Source organism: Emys orbicularis, chromosome 4 (genome assembly GCF_028017835.1).
Source record: "Emys orbicularis isolate rEmyOrb1 chromosome 4, rEmyOrb1.hap1, whole genome shotgun sequence".
Taxonomy (NCBI): Eukaryota; Metazoa; Chordata; order Testudines; family Emydidae; genus Emys; species Emys orbicularis.
Window position 1 is genome coordinate 84,676,647 of NC_088686.1, and position 11,631 is coordinate 84,688,277.

Sequence of the window (11,631 nt, forward strand, 5' to 3'; positions counted from 1 at the left end):
CTGTGACCCTATGAGATGGGATGTAAAGCTTGGATGATCAAAGGACTATATTGAACAATGTGCCAAAGAATGGATGTTTGGGACTGTACATATGAAATGGATTTCCTGGAAATAGCTCAAGGGAGGTGAATACAAATTCCTTAAGTCCAGTTACCCAAACCCCAGCCTTTTGAAGCTATGCCCTGAGAAGTGGGCCTCTGTCTGCTGATCACCTGTCATACAAGGTCAAAGGCCGAAGCTGTATAAAGGAAAGACTGAACTAGTTATGGTTGTTCTGGTTCTGAATCTGAAATGGTTGTGAACTTACTTTTACAGGGAAAACCCAGTTGTGGGTCTTGAAGGACTGACACCTAACAGAGGCTGGGCTGGAGTGACCTCTGGTAAGCTTTAAGCAGGCATGTAGGTTCTATTGTTTAATTTTTTTTCTAAAATACTTGTACTTTAAGAATAAATATGCTTGCTTAGGAAAACCTGTGTGGCAATCTGCAACTGCTGGCAAGTAAAGTGCAGATGCTGGCCAGTTTAGGCAGTCTGGCTTGCTGTGGATGTGTAGGCAGGGAACTACATAGCCTGAAAAAAACCCTGGTTAGGAGGGAGAGACATGTAGGTCTCCACCCAAGAAAGGTGACAGTTGAGGAACCAAGAGCCTACAGTAGGTGCCTTGGTGGACCACGAAGGGGAAATACAGGTGCAGTTGCCCTGAACTGAGTCAGTGCTGTTGGCCAAAGTCTGACTGATCTTTTTCAATATTGAGTTTGTTGGCAACTAACTATAAGATTTAATTTTCATTGTGAGTCATCACCCCCTTTAATTTCACTTCAACTTTTCTCAAGCAAATTCCTTTTGGGCTAAAATTTTCCATGCTTGGTCTTGACCCAAAGGAGTGTTTATTTTTTAAATAAAACTATCTTTGTCTTTTCTGAGTTATACATGTTCTGACTGACATTGTTTTGTAATTCAGATAGATGAAGTCAGAATATTTAAAAATTGACTTGTTATATAGTCCTTATTCAAGAGGGAAAAACTTGACTTTGATATAAAGAGTTTATAAACGAATGTTTGATATTTTCATGCATGTGCTTTAGAATGTTCCCCAACTAACTGCCTCCTCAATTATTTGTCATCTTAGTGATCTAGCACCACAAAGGCATCTTGAAAGTGACTACAAAGCACTTTTCCCCATTTCTTAAAAAAGAACCAGGAAAACTAAATGCAAACAAGCATTCAAGTGAAATGAAAGTTGAAACTGAGCACTCAAAACTTCAGAAATTCCAAGAGGCACTGTTTTCCCCACTCCACAACTTGGCTATGTCACATACAGGTTTATCTATTCCTGTTTTCCTTGTACACAATAAATAGTTGATCACTCTTATTTAATTTATACTCTAAAATAGATAGGACATGCAACAGGGTCACATTAACGTCATAGTAATATTTTTATCTTTTGGATTTATAATGTGCTCCTGAATTTTCAGCTTCAACACTGCATTAATAAATATAAACATCCTTGTTTCTTATTCAGAAACTGTAAGTGTTTAGAACTTGAGGATTTTCTCAATGTACTATATTAGAAAATTTAAGTGAACTCTCTCTCATGTAAATCTGAGTGTCGAGCACTTAACACAGCTTTATAAAGAATATCAAAAGACATTAAAGTGATACTAAACTGAATATTTACCATCATTTAAATTAGGCCTGTCGATTAATCGCAGTTAACTCACATGATTAACTCAAAAAAAAAAAAAAAAAGAATCGTGATTGTACTTCTTGTTCAGCCAATTGCTATGACAAACAAGTTTGTTTACATTTACAGGAAATAATGCTGCCCTCTTCTTATTTACAATGTCACCAGAAAGTGAGAACAGGCATGTGCAGGACACTTTTGTAGCCAGCACTGCAAGGTATTTACGTGCCAGATATGCTAAACATTCATATGCCCCTTCATACTTCGGCCACCATTCCAGAGGGCATGCTTTCATGCTGATGACACTCGTTTAAAAAAGTGTGTTAATTAAATTTGTAACAACTCCTTGGGGGAGAATAGTATGTCTCCTGCTCTGTTTTACCCACATTCTGCCATATATTTCATGTTATAGCTGTTTCGGATGATGACACAGTACCTGTTGTTCAATTTAAGAACACTTTCACTGCAGATTTCACAAAACGCAAAGAAGGTACCAATGTGAGATTTCTAAAGATAGCTCCAGCACTCGACGCAAGGTTTAAGAATTTGAAGTGCCTTCCAAAATCTGAGAGGGATGAAGTGTGGAGCACGCTTTCAGAAGTTTTAAAAGAGCAACATTCCGATGCGGAAACTACAGAACCCGAACCACCAAAAAAGAAAATCACCCTTCTGCTGGTGGCATCTGACTCAGATAATGAAAATGAACGTGCTTTAGTCTGCACTGCTTTGGCTTTTTATTGAGCAGAACCTGTCACCAGATTGGACGCATGTCCCCTGGAATGGTGGTTGAAGCATGAAGGGACATATGAATCTTTAGCGCACCTGGCATGTAAATATCTTGTGATGCCGGCTACAACAGTGCCATACAAATGCACGTTCTCACTTTAAGGTGACATTGTAAACAAGAAGCAGGCAGCATTCATTATCTCATGCAAATGTAAACAAATTTGTCTGAGCTATTGGCAGAACAAGAAGTAGGACTGAGTGGACTTGCAGGTTCTAAAATTTTACATTGCATTCAAAAATAAAACAGTTTTTTTGTACTTAATTCTACAGCTGTAGCTTTAACTTTCATGATAAAGAGACTGCACTACGCTACCTGTATTAGGTGAATTGAAAAATACTATTTCTTCTGGTTTACAGTGCAAATATTCGTAATAAAAAATATAAAATAAGCACTGTACACATTGTATTCTGTAAAAATAATGAGGAGTCCTTGTGGCAACTTAGGCCTGGTCTACACTAACCGCCAAATTCGAACTAAGGTACGCAACTTCAGCTACGTGAATAACGTAGCTGAAGTCGACATACCTTAGTTCGAACTTACCGCGGTTCAGACGCGGTCCACACGCGGCAGGCAGGCTCCCCGTCGACTCCGCGGTACTCCTCTCGCCGAGCTGGAGTACCGCAGTCGACGGCGAGCGCTTCCGGGATCGATTTATTGCGTCCAGACCAGACGCGATAAATCGAACCCGGAACTTCGATTGCCAGCCGTCGAACTACCGCGGTAGTGTAGACCTGGCCTTAGAGACTAACAAATTTATTTGGGTATAAGCTTTCGTGGGCTATAACCGACTTCATCAGACGCTCGGAGTGAAAAATACAGTAGGCAGGTATAAATATATAGCACATGAAAAGATGGGAGTTGCCTTACCAATTGGGGGGGGTCAGTGCTCACGAGGCCAATTCAATCAGGGTAGATGTATTCTGTGTTGTAACTGAAATCAATATATTTGAAAATGTGGAAAGCATCCAAAATATTTAAATAAATGGTATTTTATTATTGTTTAACAGTGTGATTAATCGCATGATTAATCGTGATTAATTTTTTTAATTGCGTGACAGCCCTAATTTAAATGTAAAATCTCATTTTATTTGAATTGGTTTTTAAGAACATTATTTGTTCACTCCATTAACTGGAAATATCTAATATCTTAGGTGAATAAAATCACACTAGAATATGCAAGGCAATACATGTATGTGTCTTAACTTAAGGATACCAGTGATTTACCTACTAATGCAGATTAATCTTACTGGGAATTAGTCAGTAAATTATTTGTGCAATGGTGACCGAATATACCTAGATATTTTGTAAGTCTTCCTAGTGGATGAAGTCCCTATTGCTAGAAAATTTCAGTGCAGAAATACTAATACAATGCATTGTCTACAGTACTTTTATTCCAATCTGGACATCCCTAGTCTTCTATCCATACAATCAAGCCAACATGACCTGCACTTTTGTTTTACCATTCTACTTGACTTCTCCAGCAATACTTACTTCATGCTTTAGGGCAGTGGTTCTCAACCAGGAATATGCGTACCCATTGGGGTCTTCCAGGGGGTACATCAGCTCATCTAAATATTTGACTAGTTTTACAACAGGCTACATAAAAAGCACTAGTGAAGTCAGAACAAACTACAATTTCATACAATGACTTGTTTATACTGCTTTATATACTATACACTGAAATGTAAGCACAATATTTATATTCCAATTGATTTGTTTTGTAATTGTATGGTAAAAATGAGAAAGTAAGCAATTTTTCAGTAATAGTGTGCTGTGACACTTTTGTATTTTTATGTTTGATTTTGTAAGCAAGTAGTTTTTAGGTCAGGTGAAACTTGGGGGTACGCAAGACAAATCAGACTCTTGAAAAAGGTACAGCAGTCTGGAAAGACAAAGCCACTGCCTTAGGGTATGTCTATACTACAAAGTTAAGTGGACATACAGCCACCACGGTAATTACTTCAATTTGTAACGTCCACACTATGCTCCTTCTGTCAGCAGTGCGTGTCTTCACCAAAAGGGCTTGCATCGATTTAACTAACAGTGTGGGACATTGTGGCTGACAGCCTGAGCCCCACTGCCCTGGGCTGTCAGCCCCTGGGTGGCAACAGGCAATGTAAACAATTCAGTGTCTACACAGAGACCGAATCAACTTACGCGCTACCCCTTTCAGGGAGATGGAGTTAAGTCAGTGTAGTGGGCAACTTATATTGGCAGGAGGGGCATTTTAGTGTAGATGCTTACAGACTGAAGTCGACATAAGGCAGCCTTAGTGAGTTTTACTGAGCTGAGCTACCTTTTGTTCATTATGAAAGTACAATCTTAATTGGTTTTCACAGTCCTTTAAATACACACATTAAGTCTAGCCAAAGGACTCTTTCAGTCATCAGTAGCTTAATCCAGAGTCAAAACATAAATATGATATTTTAAGAGTCATCTAAAGGGGGAAGCAGTCCAGACAGCTGGATGCTCTAAAATGTTGTCGCAAACTCATGCTTCCATCAAAGGCAAAAAGTCAGCAAAATTACTTACATTAGTAATTAAGATATTTTGCCCAACTCACAGAAAAGGAGTCTATTTTCTCTTCAGTGAGCATGTAGAACTAGTTAATAGAAGTTATATCAAGCATTGAGAGAAATAACTTCTATACTATTAAAAATCTAATAGTTATAAATGAAACAATGAGATGAAACAAGGAACTAGTGCCTCCAAATATAAAATATTATTAATTTATTTTTTTACCGGTATGAGAGCTTAATTTTGAGGGTTGGAGCTGGGACTTAGTATGTATCCAAAAATCAGTATATCCATGCTGCCATTCGGAGGTTCCAACACAAACAAATTCAGCTGTGGTTTCACAGACTGCCTCCACTCACAATTTCACTACAGAAACCTCCAGTCACATTTATTACAACTAATTTTGAGTTTCATTTTAGATGACATTTCTTTGAGTCTGTTTCCTTAAAAAAAAAAAAAAAAAAAAAACCACGCAGGGACTGGGCCCACCACTCTGAACATGTGTTGTGCAGTGCAATAACAGTGCTGACTAATACGAGACAGGCCATGCTGGATACCGAGTAACAAAAGAAAGTAACTTGGAAAAAAGAGAACAGTCTCAGGACTGATTTAGTGTTATCCCACAAGGAAACAAGAAGACGGTCCTCCTGACAGAGCATGCAACTGCTTCACCAAAGGTACATGGAGATCAGTGAGAAGAGCCTTTGATCACCAGAGGGGCCTGAAACCTAGCAACAATGGCTGCTTCCATAAAACCTCTTCAGAAGAAACTTATCACAATGCCCTAGTATAGACTGATTGTTAGTCAGATCTTTCATGCAGCAAGTCTAGCACATCTATCAAGAAATGGAAGCAGAGAGATAAATACTATCTAAAAAGTTAGGCCAATCTGAAATACCCACTTGATGTATTCCAATGGAAATTCCTATGTTACTGAGGATGGTAGAACCATCCATGAAATATATATTGGCAAACATCACTAAGATCTTTAGACTCATTTACAGTTTGGCTACAAGACAAAGTTGCAGCAATTTAACTTAAATCTGTTTTAAAATTAGTGCTAACCCCAGGATGGCCACCTATTTTAGTTTAAACCATTTCCCACTGATTTCAACCAAGCCGAATTAAGGTTGGTTTAAATCAAAAGGAGTGTCCATGTAGCCATTTGCACTGTATTAACCAAATTGGTTTTAAACCTACAGTAGTTATTAAACTGGTACAGCTTTCTCATGAAGACAAGACATTTATCAGTTTATAGAATATGGTTTTAATACAGCATCTTTCATATTTTTAAGCATTCTAAAGCTTCATAAGACAATGGCGCAGTTAGCACAGCACATGAAGTTTGGTTGTGTGTGGTATTAAAGGTGAACTGAAAGGGAGGAAGTAATTGGGGCATGTGTTTCTCTCCCGCCCCTAGGTTGTAAAATGGAGACAAAGTTTGCTCTCACCCCTCCAACCCTTCCCCTCCCCCCGCAAAAAGCTTCTGTATTAAAAACACAAGAACCGAAATTGAGATTTAGGTCTAGCTTGCTTTTCCTGGAAGACTATGAGTAATTACAGAACTAGTAGGATTTTAACATCACACACATCATGCAAGTGAAGTCAAGAGAGGTTTAAGTGATTTTTATTCAGACTGTTTAGAACGTCCCTTGAATTAAGACCTAAGGAAGGTCTTAACACATAAGAGACCTTCAAGAAGTCCAAAACCAAGATTCTGCATTCCTGATCTTTCTTAAAGATAAAACACACCCTCAGGCTTTCTTTATACATCTAAAGGACAGTAACCCAGTTTCTTCTATCCCCCTTTAAACATGTACCACTTAGGCTCTTTGGAACTTTTCTTAACACTTTAGTTCTGAAGCAAACTGAAAACAAGAAGACTGAAATATAACTAGCAATTTAGTATAAACACCTGTAATTACTATGGTTTCTAGCTTGAATTATTTTCAACATATTTTGAACAAATACTGTATTTAATTCCAAAATTATTACTACTTGAGTTTAGCAATATCATTTTACTCTTACAGAGCCAGCTAATGAAAGTGAGAAACTAAAAAGACTTCTCTGAATCAAGATGTAGCATTTCTGATTTCTACAGCAAAAGTGCATTTATTAGACCACAAGCCACACTTACCATTTAAGATTTAAATATCTAAAATTGCACAGGCTCCAATTGCACAGGTCACCAAATCAACAGTATTTTTACTTTGTTCTTAGCTAATAAACATTCAAAACTTAACTCCATTGTCCTTCTAGATCAGTGGTCTCCAAAGTGGGGTGCGCAAGAGAATCCTTGGGGGTGCGCGGCAGGAGGAGTGCTTTTTTTTTTTTTTTTTTTTTTGCTTCGTCAGGCGGGAGTCCAAGCAGCTTTTTTTTGCGCTTCAGCGCGGCAGGGGGTGCATGCTCAAAAAAATTTTACTGATAGGGGTGCGCAATCAAAAAAGTTTGGAGACCACTGTTCTAGATGAACACCTGCAAACTCCTTTAGTGAAACATTTGATCTTTCACATTATCAGACGTTTTCACATTTAACGTTTTTCATCCACTTATCTCTAGACTGTATAATTTCTGATCTTACCCTTTATATGCAAAACATCTTCAGAAATTTAGATGATCATACTACTGCATTTAAGCATGTGATCACAAATACATAAGCACAAATAAATATTGCATATCTAGCCTCTGTCATTTCCTTACTTCTGATTACTTAGCCATGCAATCTTCAAAACATCAGAGAATATTAACACCTTTGATTTTTTTTTTTTTTAAAGACGGGGAAAAAAAACCATAGTTTAACAAATTGGCTTGACACATCCAAGAACCATTTATCCTATGCACATTATGAGGTCTGCAGCAAGACTTCAGAGTTGTGCAGGAGCTCTTGTCCCCTTCACACACTTTCATCACTGTGCACAGTGCTAAGCTAGCTATGCACATACAACCTGACCTTAACTGCACACTTTGTGCGCAACAAGAAAAAAGCAATATATAGTGCTAATACACAATTTATCAAGTCAAAAGCAATTCACACCACAACCACTCAAAGGTTCTTCTCCTCTATGAGGGAAGTTTCCATGCCAAGTTTCAGAAAGTAATAAGCAGTTATAATGAAATGCTCATGACACCTTAATTAAAGCAGTCACTACTGCTCTCCATGTATAACAACAGGTATAGGGAACTAACAGAGATTAAGGAATTCACAAGCTAAAACATCCCAAATTGCATGCATTTGTATCAGAATTCTGAGGTCTTCTACTTATAACTTTCTAGTTTAAGATACTCTCCATAGAACTTTACCAGAAAGTCCATTAAAACAGTGGTTCTCAACCAGGGATATGTGTACGCAGTGATCTGCTAAGGGGGTACATTAACTCATTTAGATATTTGCCTAGTTTTACAACAGGCTACATAAGCACTAGCAAAGTCAGTACAAACTAAAACTTCATACAATGACTTTTATACTGCTCTACATACTATACACTGAAAAGTACAATATTTATATTCCAATTGATTTATTTTATAATTATATGGTAAAAATGAGAAAGTAAACAATTTTTCAGTTATACCGTATGTGATACTTTTGTATTTTTATGTCTGATTTTTTATGCAAGTAGATTTTAAGCGAAGTGAAATTTGGGGATACAGGAGACAAATCAGACTCCTGAAAGGGGTACAGTAGTCTGGAAAGGTTGAGAGCGACTGCATTAAAAGACAAACACATTTGTTAAAATGTAAGTTTCTTTAAAACTTCAGAAACTGCTGCATATAGACAGCAACAGGTAAAAGTGACCAGCAAAGGCAAAAATGCTGTACTTGTGCAGTTTTTGCTTGTTTTAGGGTAGAAGGTCTGAAGAGCTCTTCCCCCCCACCTCCCTGCCCCCCACTCCCCTAATTTTTAACTGAACATTCAAGTTGTGTCCACCCTGGAAAATTAGCAGGTTTATGATATTGTTTCACTTCCTTACTTTGTCTGAAGTTTTTTATTCAGACCATTTACAATCTACTTATTTCACTTAAAACACCTGGGGAAAGTTTTAAGGATTGATTGAAAATCTCCAAACCTTCAGTTAAAGACTAAGACTTTGTCTACACATAAGCTTGCACTGATTTAACTGTTTAATATCACACCTTTGCTTATACAAGTATAAGTCTGTCTACAGGCAAAGTATGAGAGAACTCCCCTGCCACATTTTAAAGTCATACAAAAAGCCTTCCCCCCTCTCTTTAAACGACAACACTTAACATTCCTGCTATTTCTAACAGGAAAAAAATGCAGTGCACTCATGCATACAGGTGTAAAGCAGGTACAATTTTTGGCCCCTTTGCAGGTCACCTTTACAGCCTTATTATATTTAATTCATCCCCAACTAGACTACTCATATTTCAAGTTTTGTTTTTAAATAAAAATGAAACAGAAAATTTCATAACTGAATGCATGTGTTTTTTTTTTTAACATTAAAAACAAAAGCAGAATTAAGAGATTAACCTTGCTGCAGGTCAGAATTTTTTGGTAGCATCCCAAGTTTTAACCTGTAAATATACTGTTTTCTCAAGTACATCACCAAAACGCCAGAGCTTTTATTGGGGGCAATAACCATTCAAACTTGTGTTTGCTACTGCGTCCTATTACACATTTACCCATTAAGCTCTGTAGAACAGGGCCACTTGCGTGGCACGCTCCATCTGACACACAGCATCATGTACACAACTGGTACCATAGAAATGATAAGTAGCCAGAACACCGTCACTCTCCTTAGGCAACCCAGACCCTCTGAGATTAACTGATGTTCCCACAACAGATACCCCAAGAGTCAGGGCGAGGGCTGTTGTATAATATCCTGGACGCCTTCGAGTTTTGGCTGCGAGACCCATACAGAGGGAGCCTCCAGGGGCTGGGAATCTCTGGTAGGGTGGCCGGCTGGCCCCGACTTTGTGCTGCCAGTGACTGCTCACACAATGCAGCTGCCTCGGAGAGGCTGAGACTGCCTCTCACCGCCGCCATGTTAGCTTCAGCCTCCATGTGCACAGTCCGTGAGCCCCACCGACTGCAGCTCCTATCGCCCCGCACCCACCCAGCTCTCTGTCCCGGGGGAGAGGGCCGCTACTCCATGGGGCGGTTACAAGCCCAATTCATCCCCCGCAAAGGCTGAGCACGCGAAGACCCCGGCCCACAGGAACAAAGGGGTGGGGGGGAGGGGGGCTGTGGTTCACCGCACCGGTGTCTCACCGGGAGCTGGGACACCGACCGCGACTGAGAGGACGGGAAAGGGGGCAGTGGCGGCCCCCTCCTGCCTGTGTCCGAGCCCAAACAGCCCCATGAGAGGGACGCGCATCGCCCCGCGCTGGGCTTTGCGGACAAAGGGCTGCGCGCTTCGGCCAAGCCGAGCAGGAAAGGAATTCTCCGGCCGCTCTTCTGGAACCTTCCGGCGGGAGCCTCCGCCGGGCCCACACCGGGAACGCCCCGAGCAGTCCCGCGGCAACTCCCCGGGGACCAGGCCGGCCGGGGCAGGAGCACCGAGACCTCGCTCCCCGCACAGCTGGGCACGGGCCGGCCAATCCCCGCCGTGGATGACGGGGAAAGGTGATTCCGCAGCCCCGGCGTGAGACAGAACGACAGGCCGCCGGGGAGCGGAAACTCCCGGGCGGGGAAGGGAACCTGGAGACCAAGAGGGAAAGTGCGGCCGATGAGTCCGGGGAGGGCTGGAGCTGAAGAAGCCAAAAGACGGGAGGGGGTGGTAGGGCCCAGACGGGGGTGCGGGGAGCTACGGTACCTTCTTCTTCTCCAGGTTGCGCAGCTTCTTGTCGATCACTCCCAGGATCTGCTTCATGGCCTCGGTCTGCACCGAGCTGGTGCTGCCGCCCGCAGCCGCTACCACCTGGGGGGGAGCCGCTGCCGGGGTGGCCTCGCTACCCGCCGGCACTGGCCCCACTTTGCCGCTGCTACTCGCCATAGTGCTGTTGGTAGCCGAGGGCATCTCTACAGGCGAGAAAAGAGAGCGCGTTAAGGGGGATGGCTGGACGGGCCGCCGAAGGGGACACGCGGGAGGGCGCGCGCGCGCACCCACAACCTTCCTCACCCACCCCCCAGGACGCGCGTCGGAGCCGCACCTGCAGGCGCGCGCCCAACGATCTCGCCACCAAATCGATTCGGCTCTGTCCGCCTGCGACGAGGGCGCTCGGGAGTCACGTGACCAGGAGCCTCCTGGCGCCGCTCGCCCCCTATCCCCGTTCAACAGTCACTCACGGAAACCCTCCCGACCCCTGTGTCTGGAACCCTTCGTCGTCACCCCCCCCCTCACCGTGTGTGTGAGTGTCCCAAGGGGAGGGGGCTCAGTGCGCTGCGCTCTCGCTATAGGGAACGGCCGCCTCAGCCCACTCCGGCCCCGCCGCCTGCGCCGCTCCTGCTACCTCTGCACCGAGCTACTAAAGGAAGAGACAAGAGCGCGCGCGCCTGAGACAGGCAGGGCCGGGTTGGGAGCGAGCGATGGGTCCTCGGCGGCAGGGTGTGTCTTCGTAGAATGCCTGAGCCACTGGCGGCTCTGCATTCCATAGCGGGACGGGCTCAGGAGTGCGGCGCGTCCCCATCGTGCATCCAACAATCCCCCTTCCAAATGCTAAAGCCTTCCCGGGCCGGGTCGTT

At 42.4% G+C, this 11,631-nt stretch overlaps 1 protein-coding gene across 1 annotated transcript in view; it reads right to left on the reverse strand.

Annotated features, from left to right (window-relative positions):
* The window catches only part of CAPRIN1 (cell cycle associated protein 1), an 82,317-nt gene extending 70,932 nt beyond the window's left edge, over positions 1-11,385 (reverse strand). Inside the window, exons 1-2 of the mRNA XM_065402379.1 lie at positions 11,291-11,385; positions 10,763-10,968 (exon numbers count right to left, since the gene is read on the reverse strand). Coding sequence (XP_065258451.1) covers positions 10,763-10,966 — 204 coding nt within the window. The 5' untranslated portion in view covers positions 10,967-10,968; positions 11,291-11,385. The remainder of the gene's footprint in view (positions 1-10,762; positions 10,969-11,290) is intronic.
* Positions 11,386-11,631: the final 246 nt, after the last annotated feature.